Source organism: Petromyzon marinus, unplaced genomic scaffold, assembly GCF_048934315.1.
Source record: "Petromyzon marinus isolate PM22_M1 ecotype Great Lakes invasive population unplaced genomic scaffold, UKy_Petmar_22M1.pri1.0 PM_G_Scaffold_75, whole genome shotgun sequence".
In the NCBI taxonomy this organism is placed as follows: Eukaryota; Metazoa; Chordata; class Hyperoartia; order Petromyzontiformes; family Petromyzontidae; genus Petromyzon; species Petromyzon marinus.
This window is the reverse complement of record NW_027423030.1, coordinates 636,132-661,000: the sequence shown is the minus strand read 5'-3', so window position 1 is coordinate 661,000 and position 24,869 is coordinate 636,132. Positions and strand designations below refer to the sequence as shown.

Genomic DNA, 24,869 nt, shown 5'->3' with positions numbered 1-24,869 from the left:
TCACATCGTGTGTGTGTGTAACATAATCACATCCTGTATGTGTGTGTAACATAGTCACATCCTGTATGTGTGTGTGTAACATAATCACGTCCTGAAGCTGTGTATGTGTGTGTAACATAGTCACATCCTGTATGTGTGTGTAACATAGTCACATCCTGTATGTGTGTGTGTGTAACATAGTCACGTCCTGAAGCTGTGTGTGTGTAACATAGTCATGTCCTGTATGTGTGTGTGTAACATAGTCACATCCTGTGTGTGTGTGTGTAACATAATCACATCGTGTGTGTGTGTAACATAGTCACATCCTGTGTGTGTGTGTAACATAATCACATCCTGTATGTGTGTGTGTAACATAGTCACATCCTGTGTGTGTGTGTGTAACATAGTCACATCCTGTATGTGTGTGTGTAGCATAGTCACATCGTGTATGTGTGTGTGTAACATAGTCACGTTATGTGTGTGTGTGTAACATAGTCACGTCGTGTGTGTGTGTAACATAGTCACATCCTGTATGTGTGTGTAACATAATCACATCCTGTATGTGTGTGTAACATAGTCACATCCTGTATGTGTGTGTGTGTAACATAATCACGTCCTGAAGCTGTGTGTGTGTGTAACATAGTCACGTCCTGAAGCTGTGTGTGTGTAACATAGTCACATCCTGTGTGTGTAACATAGTCACGTCCTGAAGCTGTGTGTGTGTAACATAGTCACGTCCTGTAGCTGTGTGTGTGTAACATAGTCACGTCCTATAGCTGTGTGTGTGTGTAACATAGTCACGTCCTGAAGCTGTGTGTGTGTGTAACATAGTCACGTCCTGAAGCTGCGTGTGTATAACATAGTCACGTCCTGAAGCTGTGTGTGTGTGTCACATAGTCACGTCCTGAAGCTGTGTGTGTGTGTAACATAGTCACGTCCTGTAGCTGTGTGTGAGTGTAACATAATCACGTCCTGAAGCTGTGTGTGTGTAACAAAGTCACATCCTGTAGCTGTGTGTGTGTGTAACATAGTCACGTCCTGTAGCTGTGTGTGTGTAACATAGTCACATCCTGAAGCTGTGTGTGTGTTTAACATAGTCACATCCTACAGCTGTGTGTGTGTGTGTGTAACATAGTCACGTCCTGAAGCTGTGTGTGTGTAACATAGTCACGTCCTGAAGCTGTGTGTGTGTAACATAGTCACGTCCTGTAGCTGTGTGTGTGTGTGTAACATAGTCACGTCCTGAAGCTGTGTGTGTGTGTAACATAGTCACGTCCTGTAGCTGTGTGTGTGTGTAACATAGTCACGTCCTGAAGCTGTGTGTGTGTAACATAGTGACGTCCTGAAGCTGTGTGTGTGTGTGTAACATAGTCACGTCCTGTAGCTGTGTGTGTGTGTAACATAGTCACGTCCTGAAGCTGTGTGTGTGTGTGTAACATAGTCACGTCCTGTAGCTGTGTGTGTGTGTAACATAGTCACGTCCTGAAGCTGTGTGTGTGTGTGTAACATAGTCACGTCCTGAAGCTGTGTGTGTGTGTAACATAGTCACGTCCTGTAGCTGTGTGTGTGTGTGTAACATAGTCACGTCCTGAAGCTGTGTGTGTGTGTAACATAGTCACGTCCTGTATGTGTGTGTGTGTGTAACATAGTCACGTCCTGAAGCTGTGTGTGTGTGTAACATAGTCACGTCCTGAAGCTGTGTGTGTGTGTAACATAGTCACGTCCTGTGTGTGTGTGTAACATAGTCACATCCTGTATGTGTGTGTGTGTAACATAATCACATCCTGTGTGTGTGTGTGTGTAACATAGTCACATCGTGTGTGTGTGTGTGTGTAACATAATCACATCCTGTATGTGTGTGTAACATAGTCACATCCTGTGTGTGTGTGTAACATAATCACATCCTGTATGTGTGTGTAACATAGTCACATCCTGTGTGTGTGTGTAACATAATCACATCCTGTATGTGTGTGTAACATAGTCACATCCTGTATGTGTGTGTAACATAGTGACATCCTGTGTGTATGTGTGTGTGTGTAACATAGTCACATCCTGTGTGTGTGTGTGTAACATAGTCACATCCTGTATGTGTGTGTGTGTAACATAATCACATCCTGTGTGTGTGTGTGTGTAACATAGTCACATCGTGTGTGTGTAACATAGTCACATCCTGTGTGTGTGTGTGTAACATAATCACATCCTGTGTGTGTGTGTAACATAATCACATCCTGTATGTGTGTGTGTGTAACATAATCACATCCTGTGTGTGTGTGTAACATAGTCACATCCTGTATGTGTGTGTGTGTAACATAATCACATCCTGTGTGTGTGTGTAACATAGTCACATCGTGTGTGTGTGTGTAACATAGTCACATCCTGTGTGTGTGTGTGTAACATAATCACATCCTGTATGTGTGTGTAACATAGTCACATCCTGTATGTGTGTGTAACATAGTGACATCCTGTGTGTATGTGTGTGTGTGTTTAACATAGTCACATCCTGTGTGTGTGTGTAACATAGTCACATCCTGTATGTGTGTGTGTAACATAATCACATCCTGTGTGTGTGTGTAACATAGTCACATCGTGTGTGTGTGTAACATAGTCACATCCTGTGTGTGTGTGTAACATAATCACATCCTGTGTGTGTGTGTAACATAATCACATCCTGTATGTGTGTGTGTGTAACATAATCACATCCTGTAGCTGTGTGTGTGTAACATAGTCACATCCTGTGTGTGTGTGTAACATAATCACATCCTGTATGTGTGTGTGTGTAACATAATCACATCCTGTAGCTGTGTGTGTAACATAGTCACATCCTGTTTGTGTGTGTGTAACATAGTCACATCCTGTATGTGTGTGTGTAACATAGTCACATCCTCTATGTGTGTGTGTGTAACATAGTCACATCCTGTGTGTGTAACATAGTCACATCCTGTATGTGTGTGTGTAACATAGTCACATCGTGTGTGTGTGTAACATAATCACATCCTGTGTGTATGTGTGTGTAACATAGTCACATCGTGTGTGTGATGTTTGTGTAACATAGTCACATCCTGTATGTGTGTGTAACATAGTCACATCCTGAAGCTGTGTGTGTCACATAGTCACGTCCTGAAGCTGTGTGTGTGTGTAACATAGTCACATCGTGTGTGTGATGTGTGTGTAACATAATCACATCCTGTGTGTGTGTGTAACATAGTCACATACTGTGTGTGTGTAACATAGTCACATCTTGTATGTGTGTGTAACATAGTCACGTCCTGAAGCTGTGTGTGTGTGTAACATAGTCACATCCTGAAGCTGTGTGTGTAACATAGTCACGTCCTGAAGCTGTGTGTGTGTGTAACATAGTCACGTCCTGTAGCTGTGTGTGAGTGTAACATAATCACGTCCTGAAGCTGTGTGTGTGTAACAAAGTCACATCCTGTAGCTGTGTGTGTGTGTAACATAGTCACGTCCTGTAGCTGTGTGTGTGTAACATAGTCACATCCTGAAGCTGTGTGTGTGTTTAACATAGTCACATCCTACAGCTGTGTGTGTGTGTGTGTAACATAGTCACGTCCTGAAGCTGTGTGTGTGTAACATAGTCACGTCCTGAAGCTGTGTGTGTGTGTGTAACATAGTCACATCCTGAAGCTGTGTGTGTCACATAGTCACGTCCTGAAGCTGTGTGTGTGTGTAACATAGTCACGTCCTGAAGCTGTTTGTGTGTCACATAGTCACGTCCTGTAGCTGTGTGTGTGTGTAACATAATCACGTCCTGTAGCTGTGTGTGTGTGTAACATAATCACGTCCTGAAGCTGTGTGTGTGTGTAACAAAGTCACATCCTGTAGCTGTGTGTGTGTGTGTAACATAGTCACGTCCTGTAGCTGTGTGTGTGTAACATAGTCACATCCTGAAGCTGTGTGTGTGTAAGATAGTCACGTCCTGAAGCTGTGTGTGTGTGTGTAACATAGTGACGTCCTGAAGCTGTGTGTGTGTGTAACATAGTCACGTCCTGTAGCTGTGTGTGTGTGTAACATAGTCACGTCCTGAAGCTGTGTGTGTGTGTAACATAGTCACGTCCTGTAGCTGTGTGTGTGTGTAACATAGTCACGTCCTGAAGCTGTGTGTGTGTAACATAGTGACGTCCTGAAGCTGTGTGTGTGTGTGTAACATAGTCACGTCCTGTAGCTGTGTGTGTGTGTGTAACATAGTCACGTCCTGAAGCTGTGTGTGTGTGTGTAACATAGTCACGTCCTGTAGCTGTGTGTGTGTGTAACATAGTCACGTCCTGAAGCTGTGTGTGTGTGTGTAACATAGTCACGTCCTGAAGCTGTGTGTGTGTGTAACATAGTCACGTCCTGTAGCTGTGTGTGTGTGTGTAACATAGTCACGTCCTGAAGCTGTGTGTGTGTGTAACATAGTCACGTCCTGTATGTGTGTGTGTGTGTAACATAGTCACGTCCTGAAGCTGTGTGTGTGTGTAACATAGTCACGTCCTGAAGCTGTGTGTGTGTAACATAGTCACGTCCTGTGTGTGTGTGTGTGTAACATAGTCACATCCTGTATGTGTGTGTGTGTAACATAATCACATCCTGTGTGTGTGTGTGTAACATAGTCACATCGTGTGTGTGTGTGTAACATAGTCACATCCTGTATGTGTGTGTGTGTAACATAATCACATCCTGTGTGTGTGTGTAACATAGTCACATCGTGTGTGTGTGTGTAACATAGTCACATCCTGTGTGTGTGTGTGTAACATAATCACATCCTGTATGTGTGTGTAACATAGTCACATCCTGTATGTGTGTGTAACATAGTGACATCCTGTGTGTATGTGTGTGTGTGTTTAACATAGTCACATCCTGTGTGTGTGTGTAACATAGTCACATCCTGTATGTGTGTGTGTAACATAATCACATCCTGTGTGTGTGTGTGTAACATAGTCACATCGTGTGTGTGTGTAACATAGTCACATCCTGTGTGTGTGTGTAACATAATCACATCCTGTGTGTGTGTGTAACATAATCACATCCTGTATGTGTGTGTGTGTAACATAATCACATCCTGTAGCTGTGTGTGTGTAACATAGTCACATCCTGTGTGTGTGTGTAACATAATCACATCCTGTATGTGTGTGTGTGTAACATAATCACATCCTGTAGCTGTGTGTGTAACATAGTCACATCCTGTTTGTGTGTGTGTAACATAGTCACATCCTGTATGTGTGTGTGTAACATAGTCACATCCTCTATGTGTGTGTGTGTAACATAGTCACATCCTGTGTGTGTAACATAGTCACATCCTGTATGTGTGTGTGTAACATAGTCACATCGTGTGTGTGTGTAACATAATCACATCCTGTGTGTATGTGTGTGTAACATAGTCACATCGTGTGTGTGATGTTTGTGTAACATAGTCACATCCTGTATGTGTGTGTAACATAGTCACATCCTGAAGCTGTGTGTGTCACATAGTCACGTCCTGAAGCTGTGTGTGTGTGTAACATAGTCACATCGTGTGTGTGATGTGTGTGTAACATAATCACATCCTGTGTGTGTGTGTAACATAGTCACATACTGTGTGTGTGTAACATAGTCACATCTTGTATGTGTGTGTAACATAGTCACGTCCTGAAGCTGTGTGTGTGTGTAACATAGTCACATCCTGAAGCTGTGTGTGTAACATAGTCACGTCCTGAAGCTGTGTGTGTGTGTAACATAGTCACGTCCTGTAGCTGTGTGTGAGTGTAACATAATCACGTCCTGAAGCTGTGTGTGTGTAACAAAGTCACATCCTGTAGCTGTGTGTGTGTGTAACATAGTCACGTCCTGTAGCTGTGTGTGTGTAACATAGTCACATCCTGAAGCTGTGTGTGTGTTTAACATAGTCACATCCTACAGCTGTGTGTGTGTGTGTGTAACATAGTCACGTCCTGAAGCTGTGTGTGTGTAACATAGTCACGTCCTGAAGCTGTGTGTGTGTGTGTAACATAGTCACATCCTGAAGCTGTGTGTGTGTGTCACATAGTCACGTCCTGAAGCTGTGTGTGTGTGTAACATAGTCACGTCCTGAAGCTGTTTGTGTGTCACATAGTCACGTCCTGTAGCTGTGTGTGTGTGTAACATAATCACGTCCTGTAGCTGTGTGTGTGTGTAACATAATCACGTCCTGAAGCTGTGTGTGTGTGTAACAAAGTCACATCCTGTAGCTGTGTGTGTGTGTGTAACATAGTCACGTCCTGTAGCTGTGTGTGTGTAACATAGTCACATCCTGAAGCTGTGTGTGTGTAAGATAGTCACGTCCTGAAGCTGTGTGTGTGTGTGTAACATAGTGACGTCCTGAAGCTGTGTGTGTGTGTAACATAGTCACGTCCTGTAGCTGTGTGTGTGTGTAACATAGTCACGTCCTGAAGCTGTGTGTGTGTGTAACATAGTCACGTCCTGTAGCTGTGTGTGTGTGTAACATAGTCACGTCCTGAAGCTGTGTGTGTGTAACATAGTGACGTCCTGAAGCTGTGTGTGTGTGTGTAACATAGTCACGTCCTGTAGCTGTGTGTGTGTGTAACATAGTCACGTCCTGAAGCTGTGTGTGTGTGTGTGTAACATAGTCACGTCCTGTAGCTGTGTGTGTGTGTAACATAGTCACGTCCTGAAGCTGTGTGTGTGTGTGTAACATAGTCACGTCCTGAAGCTGTGTGTGTGTGTAACATAGTCACGTCCTGTAGCTGTGTGTGTGTGTGTAACATAGTCACGTCCTGAAGCTGTGTGTGTGTGTAACATAGTCACGTCCTGTATGTGTGTGTGTGTGTAACATAGTCACGTCCTGAAGCTGTGTGTGTGTGTAACATAGTCACGTCCTGAAGCTGTGTGTGTGTAACATAGTCACGTCCTGTGTGTGTGTGTAACATAGTCACATCCTGTATGTGTGTGTGTGTAACATAATCACATCCTGTGTGTGTGTGTAACATAGTCACATCGTGTGTGTGTGTGTGTAACATAATCACATCCTGTATGTGTGTGTAACATAGTCACATCCTGTGTGTGTGTGTGTAACATAATCACATCCTGTATGTGTGTGTAACATAGTCACATCCTGTGTGTGTGTGTGTAACATAATCACATCCTGTATGTGTGTGTATAACATAGTCACATCCTGTATGTGTGTGTAACATAGTGACATCCTGTGTGTATGTGTGTGTGTGTAACATAGTCACATCCTGTGTGTGTGTGTGTAACATAGTCACATCCTGTATGTGTGTGTGTGTAACATAATCACATCCTGTGTGTGTGTGTGTGTAACATAGTCACATCGTGTGTGTGTGTGTAACATAGTCACATCCTGTGTGTGTGTAACATAATCACATCCTGTGTGTGTGTGTAACATAATCACATCCTGTATGTGTGTGTGTGTAACATAATCACATCCTGTGTGTGTGTAACATAGTCACATCCTGTATGTGTGTGTGTGTAACATAATCACATTCTGTGTGTGTGTGTAACATAGTCACATCGTGTGTGTGTGTGTAACATAGTCACATCCTGTGTGTGTGTGTGTGTAACATAATCACATCCTGTATGTGTGTGTAACATAGTGACATCCTGTGTGTATGTGTGTGTGTGTTTAACATAGTCACATCCTGTGTGTGTGTGTAACATAGTCACATCCTGTATGTGTGTGTGTGTAACATAATCACATCCTGTGTGTGTGTGTGTAACATAGTCACATCGTGTGTGTGTGTAACATAGTCACATCCTGTGTGTGTGTGTAACATCATCACATCCTGTGTGTGTGTGTAACATAATCACATCCTGTATGTGTGTGTGTGTAACATAATCACATCCTGTAGCTGTGTGTGTGTAACATAGTCACATCCTGTGTGTGTGTGTAACATAATCACATCCTGTATGTGTGTGTGTGTAACATAATCACATCCTGTAGCTGTGTGTGTAACATAGTCACATCCTGTTTGTGTGTGTGTAACATAGTCACATCCTGTATGTGTGTGTGTAACATAGTCACATCCTCTATGTGTGTGTGTGTAACATAGTCACATCCTGTGTGTGTAACATAGTCACATCCTGTATGTGTGTGTGTAACATAGTCACATCGTGTGTGTGTGTAACATAATCACATCCTGTGTGTATGTGTGTGTAACATAGTCACATCGTGTGTGTGATGTTTGTGTAACATAGTCACATCCTGTATGTGTGTGTAACATAGTCACATCCTGAAGCTGTGTGTGTCACATAGTCACGTCCTGAAGCTGTGTGTGTGTGTAACATAGTCACATCGTGTGTGTGATGTGTGTGTAACATAATCACATCCTGTGTGTGTGTGTAACATAGTCACATACTGTGTGTGTGTAACATAGTCACATCTTGTATGTGTGTGTAACATAGTCACGTCCTGAAGCTGTGTGTGTGTGTAACATAGTCACATCCTGAAGCTGTGTGTGTAACATAGTCACGTCCTGAAGCTGTGTATGTGTGTAACATAGTCACATCCTGTGTGTGTGTGTAACATAATCACATCGTGTGTGTGTGTGTAACATAATCACATCCTGTATGTGTGTGTAACATAGTCACATCCTGTATGTGTGTGTGTAACATAGTCACGTCCTGAAGCTGTGTATGTGTGTGTAACATAGTCACATCCTATATGTGTGTGTAACATAGTCACATCCTGTATGTGTGTGTGTAACATAGTCACGTCCTGAAGGTGTGTGTGTGTAACATAGTCATGTCCTGTGTGTGTGTGTGTGTAACATAATCACATCCTGTGTGTGTGTGTGTGTAACATAGTCACATCCTGTGTGTATGTGTGTAACATAATCACATCGTGTGTGTGTGTGTAACATAGTCACATCCAGTGTGTGTGTGTGTAACATAGTCACGTTCTGAAGCTGTGTATGTGTGTGTAACATAGTCACATCCTGTATGTGTGTGTGTGTGTAACATAATCACATCCTGTATGTGTGTGTGTAACATAGTCACATCCTGTGTGTGTGTGTGTAACATAGTCACATCCTGTGTGTGTGTGTGTGTAACATTGTCACATCCTGTGTGTGTGTGTAACATAGTCACTGTGGGGGCTACCGTCCCCCGCCATCACTGAATTGTCGGGGCCGTTGCCCACCGACTCCCCCGTTCCATTCATACCGCTACCTCCCGGGCTGCTCTGTCAGGTCCAGACTACCGACCCCTAATGCCTCGCCCCCCTGTACCTCTGCCTGGGATGTCGACCGCGTTTGCGTAGCTTAATAAACGGCTCGTACGCTTTGCGCTCGCGATGCGCTACCCTGTTCAACGCCGGCGTGTCGCGGTGAGCGCGCTCGCAAAGCAAAACCCCGTCCTGCACGGGAATAAACAGGCGCGGCGCGCCCCCGTGGGATTCCCTCCCACCTACGCTCCACGCGCTTAAGCAAAAACAACCACGCCGCAATTACTTTGCTCCGATTTAACGGGCTGTTTACACAGCTGCGTATTCACACACGCCAGGCGCTTAATTCGCTATTAGACAATAGCGCGAGTGCGCGACCACCACCCCGTCACACAGGCGCGCGAGCGCAAAGCGCTACTGTAGGCTATTGCGCAGGTACACGAGCGCTGGGCACCACCGAAGATATTCGTGTAGGTACGCGCGCGCTGAACAATACTGTAAACGACCGTACAGGTACCGGCACTAAGCACGTTCTACTCCCTTATTCGCTGCAAACAGCCGCGTATGCGCGAACACAAAACACTCTGTACACACTCGTACCGGTATGCGAACACCAAACACTCCGTCTCCCTCCTCGCACTCACAGTGACCACGACACAGCTTTATCCTATTAGTGGTTTTATTCCCCGCGAGTATCGAACTAGACTGTGCGTGTCAGTACGGACCAGCAGGACAGGTCTAACCTATCTCGCTACTGCCTGATACTTAATGGACCTGTCTGCCCTCTATTTTCTCTCCGAATTTCGTCCCTTTGTCTTACCTCTCTCCCTCGTACTTACGGTCCGACCTCGCAGCAATGGAGGTCGCGGATAGATGATGCTGTAAACAGAATCTGGCTGTTCTCTGCCCCATCTCACGGACGTGCGAGTAACAGTCAGGTGACGGCTCCCCGATCCCTCCCTCCTGTTGATCTCCAGTCAAGTAAAAAAATGGCCCCTTGCTTCCCCAAAGCATCCCCTTTTATGCTCCTTTCAAAGCCCTCGCAGCGCCCATCCGCGGTGCATCACGGGTCAGGCCGTTAATCCGCGGTGCATCATGGGTAGGGCCGTTAATCCGCGGTGCATCATGGGTAGAGACGCTAGCCCGCGGTGCACCATGGGTAGAGACCCTTAACCCACGCTGCCCCGCTCCCCACCTGTCTGCTGGTCCGCGTGTGTCCTGGGCATCTCCTCAATGCGGTTCTCAGCGAGTTCTCCGTGGTCATTTAATTCTAAGTTAAGCCACGGTGCCGCAGTGCCATTTGGCCTGGGGGGGGGGGGTGCCTGCCAATTCCCTGACCCTGAGAAACCGTGGAGCACCCCCACGAGGGGGCCTCTCGGGTAAAAATTCAGGGCAGGTGCCCCCCTCCCTCCCCATGAGGCCCTACTTGAGTGTGTGTGTGTGTGTGTTAAGGTGGGGGGGGGGAGGGGGTGGCGGTTGAAGTGCTGTGATGGGAGCCGGGTGGCTTCTCGGTCGCAGCAGCACAGCGACGGCCCCTATTTCGACGGAGCGGCTTCGCTGTTGTGACACAACAATTACATCCAGCATCATCGGGCAATTCACCAGAATGGTAAAGCCCTCGCTTGCTCCCAGTCTTAAATAGAGCAGCAGGCTGACGTCATCATTTAACTCATATCAGGTGCAGTGATTAGAGGCGGATGGGGGGTATTGTAATTATATAATCGATTGGTAATCAGTCAATGGTTATGATTAGTAATGAGTTGTAGATTAGTAATTAGTTGTAATGTGTGTTATTGTGATTATATGCTACGTTAGTAATCCGTTTATTAGTATGTGTTTCCCCCATAAGGAATTGTAATATGTACCGCACTAAGCCTGTAGCTGTCAGAGCGATTAAAGTTATTTCTATTCCTCTCAATTTCAATGGATTCTCTAATTAGTCTTTGCCAGTAATAATTAGTTTTACACAACACTTCAACGTTATCAAAATCAATTCAGTGTCCTTGTTGAAAAGCATGTTCTGCCACTGCCGACAGTTGTGTATGAGATAATTTAATATTTCTTTGATGTTCTTTTAGTCTTATGCTGATGTTACACCGGTTGATAATTTAGGTAATGCGTCTTTAGTGCAAGATACTAGTTTTTTAATTTTGTGTACTGTACCAAATCATACTGTAATGTTTTGCTTTTGCAAAACACGGGCTAATTTGTCAGTTACTCCTGAGATATATGGAATATTTATTGTTTTAACAATCTGATCGCTTTCAGCAGTATTGCTTTGCGATCGTGATTTGGCATTCAGTGCACTGTTAATTTGAGCATTATTGTAGCAATTCTGTCGTAGTGCTTCTGTAGAGGTGTTAACTACGCGCTGTTGCGTAACCTGCATTGCCACCAGGGCAGTGCAGCATTACCCCTGGGTAAAACGGTTGGGGTCAGTTGAGGTGAAACGGATCGTGGCCAGGGTTTGGTGCGAACCAATCAGACGGTTCCACGTGGGAATGTATGATTGGTTCTACCCGGCCACGAAGGGGTATAAGACGGGTGACCCAACGGACCTCGGGGAGTTCTCTCCCTGCACGAAGATAGAAGACTGGGCTGAAGCCTAGCTAGGACCCTGGACCAGCCTTTCAGCCCTTCTAAGGGCTAAGGCTCGGCATACCCAGTGGTCAGGACCCACCGGGCCAGCGGTGGGACAGATAGCCTCCCCTAGGTCCTAGCCGGAGGACTAGGATAGCGGTAGACGTGTGAGTCCTGCCAAGTCCGGAGGTTGTACCTCCTTAGGTATCAAGGAGGTTAGCGGTAGACGTGTGAGTCCCGCCAGGTCCGGAGGCTGTACCTCCCTAGGGTATCGGGTGAGGGGACCGAATATCCCTCTGTGTGTGTTAAGCGTTGTATAAGGAAATAATACAATAAACAGAGTGTGCCTCCTAAAAAAGTTTGCTCGTCCTTACAACACTGCAACTGGTGTCAGAAGTGGTTGGAAATGGAAACCAGAAGTTCAGCCCACGCGCGGAGCCAGAACGAAGATAACGCTGCCTCACCTGCAAGCACCGCCAGCTCCGCTGAAAACGCTGCCACGTTGACAGCCGCCCAGCCACCGGTTGAGCAGCCAGCCGGTCGCTCCCCCTGCCATGGGGGACGGACTCAGGGCAGCACACGGCCGTCTCGCTCAACTCGTACATGCCGCGGCCTCCATTCTCGAAGAGATCAACTTGGAGGTCGCGAGCAGGCCGAGTCAACCGCCGGCAGACATTCCCGCCATCGGCCGGGGCGGACATTTTGATTTTCCCGCCGGAGAACCACGTGATCCCGCCGGAAGCGGAAGCCAGGGGCATCCTGGGAACGCGGGGGGCCAATCACAACCCGCAACGTCATCGGCACGCGATGCTGCGAATTCAAGTTCCTCAGCGGACGCCGCGTCATCACTGTACCGACATGGTACAGTAGACTCTATCGGCCGGGAAATCACCGATCTCCGGCTCGAGATGGTGCAAGCTGAGGGGGAGACGACGTCCGCCCTCCAACAACGCCTGCCCATCTTCCGGGAATTCTCATCTGAAGGGGGTGACTGGGCGGCGTTCCAGCGTCGCTTCCTGAGCCACCAAGAGATGGTGGGCTGGTCGGACGCACAGGCACGAAAGGGCGACTCTTCAATCGGCCCTCCGACGGATGTCCGACGTCTACGGGCCTCCATCCAACGTCCGCAGCCGATTTTACGACAGGCGACGCCGCCCTAAAGAGTCTCCGTTGGCATTCCGGACCGCTCTACTGGCGATGGCAAGAGCGGGTTACCCTCGCATGGATGACGAGGCCATCGACGCCATCGTTCTCCAGAAGATGCTGGAGCTGGCGCGCGAGCTGCGCATCGTCATCCAAGCAGTGGACGACGACAGTATGTGCTCGCTACGAGCCGCTCGGTGCATCCACGCACATCTGCTGCTCCACACGGAATCGACCATCGCCGCCTCGGCTTCGACGTCGGAGCCTGCCAGCAGGGACGCCGAGTTCTCCCCCGACCGGGCCTTCATGGCGACCAGGTCAACGGGCCGGCGATCGTCAGACCACGCTGGTCGCCGCAACGACCAGCAGCGGGGACGGCCTGCTCCACGCGGCGACGTGACGTGCTTCAACTGTGGCCAACGAGGCCACATCTCCTCTGACTGCCGTGCGCCTCGACGACGCCCCTCCGCATCCCGGGGCCAGGACTACAGGACGTCCACGGCATCGCGGCAAAACCAGGCAAGTCGCGACGCCTCTCACGCTCGGCCCTCATTCACACCATACACACTGCAACGCACCATAAGAAGGGCTCGCGATTCGGCGTGTGATGGGGGGTATTCTGGCGTTTGTTCGCGGCCACTCGGACCTGGGCAGTGGTCTGAGTTGGCCCATAGGGTAGTCGCGGCGACGGCAGGTTCGTCCGTGGTTGTCGGATCAATCGAGGGTGTGGAATTTCGCGTGTTGGTCGATACTGGTGCGTTGGCTACGATCATTTCGGATTTGATTTACAATATACTGCCCGTACGATGCCGCCCCTTGGAATGGGTTTCTATCCCGTGTTTCGCCGCTAATGGCAGTTCACTTGGCATTATTGGGCAAATTCGGGCGCAAATTTCGATTGGAGACATTAAATTGGCAGGGCCTATTTTGGTCTCTTCTTCCCTCGCCGTGCCGTGTTTGTTAGGCACTGATTTTCTCGCAAAAATGCCTATTAAGATCCTTGTAGATCAAGGCTGCATCGAACTCCCGTCGGGTCGACGGATGGCGTTCTTGCCCACACCCTCACATCCGCGCATGGCTAGTGCCTCGGTGCAGGCGTTTGTCGCGAGCACAGTCCGCATTCCGCCAGGGACACAAATGCTCGTGCCCTTGCAACTTAAAAAGCCGCTAGCCCCGGAGGCCTTGGCACATGGCATTTTGCTGGGGCCTTCAAACGCAGCTGCTAAGGGGTTAGATTTGGTGGCTGCACAGACCCTCGTAGCAGCCGACAGGGAGCTGTTCTTGCAGGTTTTGAATGTCGGATTGTCCACAACCGTCATTTCGCAAGGAACTGTGTTCGCTCACGCGACCCCGGTGCCGTTGGGGACCGGAGTCGTGGGACACGTGCATGACACGCCGCAGGTCCCACCTCCTTCCGAATCGGATGAGAGATGGTTGGACGCGCTCTGCACAGACACGGGTGATCTGTCTCATTCGCAGCGAATTAAATTGCGCGCTCTTCTGCGAGAATTTTCCGATGTCTTCAGTAAATCTAAATTTGATATTGGCTGCACCAAGCTGCTGCGTCACCACATTGATACTGGTGACGCTGCCCCGATTCGACAAAACCCGTTTCGGCTTAGCCCGGCGGAGAAACAGCATGTTAAATCGGCTGTGGATGACATGCTGAAGGCCGATATAATTTCTCCCTCCACTAGTCCCTGGGGTGCTCCAATAGTGCTGGTCAAAAAGCACAATGGCAGTCTCCGTTTTTGCGTTGATTTTCTGCGCCTAAATAAAATCTCGGTAGCGGACGCCTACCCTCTCCCTCGTATGGACGAGTCATTGGATGCCCTGGCAGGGGCGCACTATTTCTCCACCTTGGACCTTCTGTCGGGGTTTTGGCAACTCCCCCTCGACGAATCATCAAAACCTAAGACTGCTTTTCGGACACCACAGGGCCTTTTCGAGTTTAATAGATTGCCCATGGGTCTCCACTCGGCCCCAGCGACGTTCCAGAGGCTCATGGAGCTGGTCCTCGCTGGGCTCCAGTGGGACTCATGTCTCATTTATCTTGACGACGTCATCGTCTTTAGCCGCAAGTTCGGCGAACACATCGAACGGTTGCGTGCTGTCTTCTTGAAAATGCGGGCCGCTAACTTGAAATTCAAGCCGCAGAAGTGTCACCTTCTGCGTGAGTCTGTGCGCTATCTGGGGCACAGTTAACCCCTACATCTGTGGGCGATGTTCGTAGTTTTATTGGTTTTGCGTCGTACTACCGCCGGTTTGTTGCTGGCTTCGCGACGATTGCCAAGCCGCTCCACGCCCTTACGTCAAAAGGGGTGGCGTTTCATTGGGGGGACGCAGAACAGTCTGCGTTCGACTCCTTGCGGAACGCGCTCGTGACGGCACCGTCCCTTGCGTACCCCGATTTTTCCGTGCCATTCGTGTTGGACACCGACGCTAGCAATACGGGTATTGGGGGTGTTCTGTCCCAAAAAGTTGATGGCATTGAAAGGGTTGTTGCCTATGGTAGCAGAGTCTTGTCTCTTGCTGAACAAAGATACTGTGTGACCAGACGTGAGCTGCTGGCCATTGTTTTTTTTATTCAGCAATACAGGCCGTACCTGTATGGTCAGCATTTTACCGTGCGATCTGATCATTCGGCTTTACAGTACGCTCTGCGGGTTGACCAACCGTCCGGGCAGCTTTCTCGGTGGCTCGAAGTCCTTCAGGACTACGATTTCAATGTCACTTACCGTAGGGGTGCACAACACACGAATGCCGATGCGTTGTCTCGCCTTCCGCCGGCTCAAAAATGTGCGTATTTTTTGGGCTCGGGCCGTTGTAAGCCGCCATTGCCTGCGCAGGTTGCGCCTCTCACAACGGTGTCAGCCACGCTTCCCGCCGCCTCAGCGCCGATGTTCGATCATGCAGATCCAATGGCCAGTGACGATTTGCTGGAGCTAACTTTGGCCGAATGGGGTCGGCACCAGGGCGAGGACATGTCGTTTTTGAGGTTGCGTCGCCACGCGAATAATGCGGTTCCAAGACAGGGCAAATTTAATTCATTTGTCATGAAGCACGGCTTGTTGATGCATTGGGATGCTGACTCGTGTCAACATAAAATCGTCGTGCCATCCGCCTTGCGATGCAAGGCCGTATGGGCGGCGCATGAGCGTTTATTGCACCTGGGTGTTCATAAGACCATTGGGTTGTTGCGGTTGCAATTTTTCTGCCCGGGCATGCTGCGCGACGTCACTGACATTTTGCTGGGATGCACCCATTGTGCGCAACGTAAACCGCCGGCTAAACTGGCATGTCCACCCCTGCAACCCATTTCGGTCTCTCGTATAAATGAGTTGGTGGCTCTCGATATTTTGGGCCCTTTTCCTACTACGCCACGGGGTAATAAGTACCTTCTGGTTGGGGTAGAGTATTTTACACGGTGGCCTATGGCCTGGGCCCTCCCCAACCAGTCGGCGGCGGCCGTTGTGGACGCCTTTGTTCAGGGCTACGTCCTGGACAAGGGCGCACCAGAACGGTTGCTGACCGATCAGGGAAGAAATTTTCCGGGAGCCTTGCTGAATGATGTGTGCCGCCTGTTGGGCACTAAGAAAGTGCGCACTTCACCCTACCATCCTCAGACCGACGGCATGGTGGAGCGCCTTCATAGAACTCTCACCGCTATGTTATGCCATCAGGTCGATGAATCCCACCTCGATTGGGAGTTGCAGGTTCCGGGGGTGCTCGCCGCATACCGTATGGCACCTCACGCGGCAACGGGATTTTCCCCGTTCTTTCTAATGTACGGCAGGGATGCCTTTCCTCCCGCCGACGTTCGGCTGGAAATCGAACAGCCACCGCAAAAGTCAAAGCTCGTTGACCACTTGCGATTAAACCTCCGTAAGTTGGCCGAGGCACGGGAGGCCGCCATTGAAAATTCGGCTTCCCGCCAACGGGCGAATTTGCGACTGCGTGACCCCCGGACGTACACGCATCGGTGGGCACCGGGAGACAGGGCATGGCTCCACTGCCCCCAGGTGCCGGTGTCCACGTCGGCCAAACTCCTCAGACCATGGCGAGGCCCGGTTGAGGTAGTGGAAGTCCTGCGTCCCCAATTTGTTAAAATTAGCTGGGGACGGCGTCGCTGGTGCGTTCACCCCTCTCGGTTAAAACCCTTCGTCACGCCACGCATCCCTCCACAACACGCACGACACGGGGGCCGAGTGCGCGACGCGTCCGACGAGCCGGATGTTGCCCCGTTGGTGCCTAACCCACAGCGCAGGCGTGTCAGTCCTCCTGCAGATGACGCGGGAGTGACGGCTCCATGCAGGCCATGTTCGGCCTCAATGGACCGTGGAGCAGCGGGTGTCCCCGTGGAGATGCCTAAAGGCCCACCGGATGCTCTGGCTCATCCTCCTCCTTCCCTTGTGCCGCCGACAAAGCCTGCCATCCCCTACGATGGTCCCGCGAAACACACGCGCGCGAAATCTCGCCGGTAGTTATAATTTTTTTTGGCATGTCTAGTGCCTTGTACATACGTTATGTTGTTAAGGGGGGTATTTATAGGGGTTTTATTGTTCTTGTTGTTCGTGAGGCACACTCACAATTATTCTACCGTTGGTAATTTCGGAGTTTCCCATTGTTGCAGCCGGGACGGGTGGAGCTTCCGAAGGAGGGGGTGATGTAGAGGTGTTAACTACACGCTGTTGCGTAACCTGCATTGCCACCAGGGCAGTGCAGCATTACCCCTGGGTACAACGGTTGGGGTCAGTCGAGGTGAAACGGATCGTGGCCAGGGTTTGGTGCGAACCAATCAGACGGTTCCACGTGGGAATGTATGATTGGTTCTACCCGGCCACGAAGGGGTATAAGACGGGTGACCCAACGGACCTCGGGGAGTTCTCTCCCTGCACGAAGATAGAAGACTGGGCTGAAGCCTAGCTAGGACCCTGGACCAGCCTTTCAGCCCTTCTAAGGGCTAAGGCTCGGCATACCCAGTGGTCAGGACCCACCGGGCCAGCGGTGGGTCAGATAGCCTCCCCTAGGTCCTAGCCGGAGGACTAGGATAGCGGTAGACGTGTGAGTCCCGCCAGGTCCGGAGGCTGTACCTCCCTAGGGTATCGGGTGAGGGGATCGAATATCCCTCTGTGTGTGTTAAGCGTTGTATAAGGAAATAATACAATAAACAGAGTGTGCCTCCTAAAGAAGTCTGCTCGTCCTTACAACACTACATAATTACTAGCGAAACGTCGTACTCAGATTGTAAATGTTGTGATTGTGCGCTCCAACGCTCCGATGTGCTGTACCAGTAACGAATTGGCACGTTCTGTTCACGTGACAAACCTTACTTATTGGCTGTGTCGGGTGGTGGCGGGTTTAACGACACAACATTTATATATTGACACGATCTAACGCAAAAAAAATCTGTATTATGGGATGATATTGGTCACGAAAGCCTACCACGTGTTAAACCAAATACAAGGCAGTTTACATTTTGATTTAAAGCTTTCGTGACTGCAGGGATTAATATTCTTGGGACTTTTGGTAAAGTCACCACGTAGAAGGGAAACAATAAAATAATAAAAATATAAAACAATAAAATTCTCACGAAGTTTCGACTGCAACACAAGCAATCATCATCAGGTGTGAAAACCACAGCAAGAAAATTTGAAAAAAGTTGCGTTTGTTTTTAACGTTTACGGTGACTTTCAGACCGCATCCATTATTTTCGTCTCCTCCCCTCCTCTTTTCCGAACATAGATGGACTCGTCCATCTGAATCACTGCCAAATCGCTCTCCGTGGTGCTAACGTTAAAAATAACCGCCACTTTTTTCAAAATTTCTTGCTGTGGTTTTCACACCTGATGATGATTGCTTGTGTTGCAGTCGAAACGTCATGAGGATTGTATTGTTTTATATTTTTATTATACTGGTAGGAACGAAGTTGTAAACTGAGTGTACCAGCCTGCAATAGATTAATGTGTCCGTCCGTCCGTCCCCTTTCAATACTTTAACGAAGTGAAATCTCGTGCTGTTGGGTGTAAAATCAGCAATAGACAGCGCAGAGACTTGATATGTCTTATTGCACCCAACATTTGGGAGTAACAATGTCATCAAATTGCGCAAAATTCCAATGTTCCTACCAGCCCACCCTGCAGGGACCTGTTTTTGTTGTGTCTCTTCTACGCGGTGGTGACTTTACCGAAAGAACCAGGAATACAAGGCAGTTTGTTCATATTATTTAAATCACGTACAATTTGTCAAAAAAATACGAAGTGTTTTCTTGCTCACGTAAAAAGCATCGAGTGACTCTCATCACCAATGCCAGCAACCAAACAAGGTGAAATTTCCACATTCCCATAATAGGGGGCTACGTTTGTTCACAGGATGAAAACTTTTCAATCATCATCATCAGCAGCTATGCCCAAATAACCCAGAATGTACCCGATCTAGTCAAATCCTGGAAGATAATCAGGTTTTAACTTGGATGTTGCTGGCGCAGTGCTGACCACACGCATAGCAGGTTGGCATGGGCAGCTGCAGGGGTGCAAGGTGGTCAGCTGAAGGATCCATTGTTGTACTGTACTTATATGCTCTACTCGCACTTGTGCCCATCCATTTTGTGTTCCGCTTTCTGTCTCGCAGTGAAATTCCCAACGTGTGCGATTGTTACATTTGATTTGTCAGCGTGAGTTCCGTTCCTGATCATTGTTTCTGATCACTCGCAAGACAATTGAGAGATGGACATTGGAAGGCCTTCTTCCAGAAGCGGATAGAGAATGACTTTGATGATAAGTCATTTGACTCTCAATTCTATTTCACATTTGCTTGGTTATGGTATTTACTAAAATGCAAAATAACCCTCCAAGCTTTGTTTATCATTCAAATAATTTGAAACGAGCATGCAACCAAGATTTTGCTGCATATTGTTTTATTTGCATGTTTCATTTATAGGCTGCTATATACTGGTGGGGAGGTGGAAAGGGAGAAGTGGGGGGGGGGGGATTGGGAGGATTTGTGTGCTGGGGGGTGGGCAGAAGCTTGTGCAAGCTGTTTTTTCTACATAACTCAATTTACTTTCTTTCATTTGTCAAACTTGCAACATTTAAATTGTTGATTTAAAGCTTTCGTGACTGCAGGGATTCATATTCTTGGTTCTTTCGGTAAAGTCACCACCACATAGAAGGGAAGAAAATAAAATAATAGAGAATTTTATTGTTTTATATTTTTATTATTTGATTGTTTCCCTTCTACGTGACTTTACCAAAAGAACCAAGAATTTGCAACATTTAGTTGATATACTAAGCGACCTCTCGCGGTCTTTACATAACGTCTTGACATGTAACCTACTCCGATCATTTGTCCCCAAGTTAAAATCGCCCTAAATGCATGGAAATAATTTGACAGCACCCACGACCACTGAAAATAAGAATGCTTGATTAAAGCACTGATGTGCGTTTATTGTTGTAACTGTTGACGATGAAAAAAGAAGCAATCCGAGCACAAAGCAACACATGGATGCACATGCAATCAGGGAATCATGTCGCAGCTCCGATTATAGCACGGCTGGCTACGTACGGTGTGAAAGACGTTCTCCACGCATACTAAATTAAATTTCACATTTGTAACGTATTTGTTGCGCAAGGTGAAAAAAATATTAACAGATGTGCACACGTATGTATTAGAATGTGAATCAATTATTGCATTATCCAGTTCATATCATGTACTCGGTAATGACACACAATGTTTGCTTTGTGATTGTATATTATGGATATTTTTTGGTCTATAATACGGTATCTTCCTCCACATTTTCAAAAAGCTAAGCAATGAGAGATCAGCACATATAAATCATTAAAAGATCATTGTTTACCCAAGCTCATATTTAGTGTATCGTGATGTTGATGAAGATATATTATTGTTGTTACATGCAAGTGCTGTTGCTGAACAACTGAGAGATCAAAACAATGTCAATTAGCAAATTAATCTCCTGAACAACACCATATGGTGGGACCAGAATTATTTGTAAAGTAACCATTGTTAACAGGCATGGCAGTCAAAGAATGTAACGCATCAGTTGGGAGATGGAGCAATGAAATCAGCTCGTGTGCAGGTCATAGTTGGATTATTACATCATAGCATCGTCAAAGGTGGTGGGTTGGGGAGGCCTCCATTCATTGACCATGGCTGATGATGATGACGATGATGATATATAAAGGTGTCTCAGTTTTATTTTTGTATTATTTTCCATTAAAAAAAGTAAATACTGCATATCAACATTGTCGTCGTCATCATCATCAAGTAACATAGTATTGTATTTCTAAATCATTATGGTGATGTAAAAATAACACTTCTGCTGCACAGGAAAACTGTGTGAATTGCTCAATGCAACCTATGACCAAAAATGCACCTTGGAAAAACGCTTTGAACCTGGTAGAATATAATTAGAGACCAAAGCATCCCACAAGGAAAAATGCATTCTTATAAAATGGGATTAGCAATGATTTTTAGCCAAGGAATTTTATTTCACTCAAGAGCTTACTTATCCGGTGACAGGTACAGTGAGGGAAAAAAGTATTTGATTCCTTGCTGATTTTGTACGTTTGCTCACTGATAAAAAAATGATCAGTCTATAATTGCAATAATAGGTTAATTTGAACAGTGAGAGACAGAATAACACCAAAAAATCCATAAAAACGCATGTCAAAAATGTTATAAATTGATTTGCATTTTAATGAAGGAAATAAGTATTTGACCCCTCTCAATTAGAAAGATTTCTGGCTCCCAGGTGTCTTTTATACAGGTAACGAGCTGAGATTAGGAGCACACTCTTAAAAGAAGTGCTCCTAATCTCAGCTTGTTACCTGTATAAAAGACACCTGTCCACAGAAGCAATCAATCAATCAGATTCCAAACTCTCCACCATGGCCAAGACCAAAGAGCTCTCCAAGGATGTCAGGGACAAGATTGTAGACCTACACAAGGCTGTAATGGGCTACAAGACCATTGCCAAGCAGCTTGGTGAGAAGGTGACAACAGTTGGTGAGATTATTCGCAAATGGAAAAACACAAAAGAACTGTCAAACTCCCTCGACCTGGGGCTCCATGCAAGTTCTCACCTCGTGGAGTTTCAATGATCATAAGAACGGTGAGGAATCAGCCCAGAACTACACGGGAGGATCTTGTCAATGATCTCAAGGCAGCTGGGATCATAGTCACCAAGAAAACAATTGGTAACACATTACGCCGTGAAGGACTGAAATCCTGCAGCGCCCGCAAGGTCCCCCTGCTCAAGAAGCACATATACATGACCGTCTGAAGTTTGCCAATGAACATCTGAATGATTCAGAGGACAACTGGGTGAAAGTGTTGTGATCAGATGAGACCAAAATGGAGCTCTTTGGCATCAACTCAACTCGCCGTGTTTGGAGGAGGAGGTGTGAGTGAGCCAGTGTGAGTGAGGAGGTGTGAGTGAGGGTGTGAGTGAGGAGGTGTGAGTGAGGAGGTGTGAGTGAAGGGGTGTGAGTGAGGAGGTGTGAGTGAGGGAGTGTGAGTGAGGAGGTGTGAGTGAGGGAGTGTGAGGGGATGTGAGTGAGGGAGTGTGAGTGAGGAGGTGTGAGTGAGGGAGTGTGAGGGAATGTGAGTGAGGGAGTGTGAGTGAGGAGGTGTGAGTGAGGGAGTGTGAGGGGATGTGAGTGAGGGAGTGTGAGTGAGGGGGTGTGAGTGAGGAGGTGTGAGTGAGGAGGTGTGAGTGAGGGGGTGTGAGTGAGGGAGTGTGAGTGAGGAGGTGTGAGTGAGGGGGTGTGAGTGAGGAGGTGTGAGTGAGGGGGTGTGAGTGAGGGGGTGTGAGTGAGGGGGTGTGAGTGAGGGGGTGTGAGTGAGGGGGTGTGAGTGAGGAGGTGTGAGTGAGTGAGGAGGTGTGAGTGAGGGAGTGTGAGTGAGGAGGTGTGAGTGAGGGGGTGTGAGTGAGGAGGTGTGAGTGAGTGAGGAGGTGTGAGTGAGGAGGTGTGAGTGTGAGAGTGAGGGGGTGTGAGTGTGAGTGTGTGAGTGAGGAGGTGTGAGTGAGGGTGTGAGTGAGGAGGTGTGAGTGAGGAGGTGTGAGTGAAGGGGTGTGAGTGAGGAGGTGTGAGTGAGGGAGTGTGAGTGAGGAGGTGTGAGTGAGGGAGTGTGAGGGGATGTGAGTGAGGGAGTGTGAGTGAGGAGGTGTGAGTGAGGGAGTGTGAGGGAATGTGAGTGAGGGAGTGTGAGTGAGGAGGTGTGAGTGAGGGAGTGTGAGGGGATGTGAGTGAGGGAGTGTGAGTGAGGGGGTGTGAGTGAGGAGGTGTGAGTGAGGAGGTGTGAGTGAGGGGGTGTGAGTGAGGGAGTGTGAGTGAGGAGGTGTGAGTGAGGGGGTGTGAGTGAGGAGGTGTGAGTGAGGGGGTGTGAGTGAGGGGGTGTGAGTGAGGGGGTGTGAGTGAGGGGGTGTAAGTGAGGGGGTGTGAGAGAGGAGGTGTGAGTGAGTGAGGAGGTGTGAGTGAGGGAGTGTGAGTGAGGAGGTGTGAGTGAGGGGGTGTGAGTGAGGAGGTGTGAGTGAGTGAGGAGGTGTGAGTGAGGAGGTGTGAATGAGGAGGTGTGAGTGAGGAGGTGTGAGTGAGTGAGTGAGGAGGTGTGAGTGAGGAGGTGTGAGTGAGGAGGTGTGAATGAGGAGGTGTGAGTGAGGAGGTGTGAGTGAGTGAGTGAGGAGGTGTGAGTGAGGAGGTGTGAGTGAGGGGGTGTGAGTGAGGGGGTGTGAGTGTGAGTGAGTGAGGAGGTGTGAGTGTGTGAGGAGGTGTGAGTGTGTGAGTGAGGGGGTGTGAGTGAGGAGGTGTGAGTGAGTGAGGAGGTGTGAGTGTGAGTGAGTGAGGGTGTGAGTGAGGGGGTGTGAGTGAGGAGGTGTGAGTGAGTGAGTGAGGAGGTGTGAGTGAGTGAGGAGGTGTGAGTGAGTGAGTGAGGAGGTGTGAGTGAGGGGGTGTGAGTGAGGAGGTGTGAGTGTGTGAGTGAGGGGGTGTGAGTGTGTGAGTGAGTGAGGGGGTGTGAGTGAGTGAGGAGGTGTGAGTGAGGAGGTGTGAGTGTGAGTGAGGAGATGTGAGTGTGAGTGAGTGAGGGGGTGTGAGTGAGGGGGTGTGAGTGTGTGTGAGTGTTCGTGGCTGCGCAGGTGACCGAGTGTGTGTTTACAGTTGTGCGAATGTAGTCGTGGTTTCCCCCGGAGCATCGTCACCTCTGGCGGGTGCAGCACGTCCATCAGCTGCTTGGGATTCCGCTGAGCCATGAGCACGCGCTCACCCGCCGACGGACACCCTCCGCACGGCAGGCAGTGGCTCACCAGCAGGGCCTGCGTCCGCTCCTCACCCCCACACTCACCCCGGCCCGCTTCCTCTTGGAGCATTCCTGCACACAGCGGAGACGGTGAGCCAAGTCTAATAATATCGGTCTAAAATGTATGTGGCGGCGACGCTGCTGCATTGGCAGTGGTGTCACGAATAAACTTCAACATATTCGTCAAGAGGACTGTTACCTTAAAAAGAAAGGGTATATTTACTGGCGACGTTTCAGGCAATGGCCCTTCTGCACAGCACATAGAGAAAGCAGAGAAGTGGGGTTCCAATAGACGGTAAATTACTATACAGTATTTATTTAACAAGGTAAATCCCACCGAGCTGTAAAGCTCTTTTTCAGAAGCGACCTGGCCACAAATTATAGCTCAACAAAGTGGCTCATTCACGTGGAAATGTATAGCAGCCAAATACTCTAAACGCACGTTGATTATGTAAATGTGGAGGGAAAGCCAGAGCCGGAGAAAAATCTACGTCAGGGTCGGGATCGAACCCACGACTTCCTGTACACCTGGCGAGGTAGTTAACATCTCACCACACAGAGAGAGACACCGCAAACTCCAAATACACAGCAGGCATTGTCAGGGTCGGGATCGAACCCACGACTTCCTGTACACCTGGCGAGGTAGTTAACATCTCACCACACAGAGAGATGGTGGTGACGGTGGTGGTGAGCTGTCACC

The 24,869-nt window shown here is 48.3% G+C and overlaps 1 protein-coding gene across 1 annotated transcript in view; it reads right to left on the bottom strand.

Moving 5' to 3' along the window:
* The window catches only part of LOC116937721 (ephrin type-A receptor 3-like), a 58,553-nt gene extending 34,314 nt beyond the window's left edge, over nucleotides 1-24,239 (bottom strand). The window contains exon 1 of the mRNA XM_076062839.1: nucleotides 24,072-24,239. Within this exon, the coding sequence (XP_075918954.1) occupies nucleotides 24,072-24,239 (168 nt within the window). The remainder of the gene's footprint in view (nucleotides 1-24,071) is intronic.
* Nucleotides 24,240-24,869: the final 630 nt, after the last annotated feature.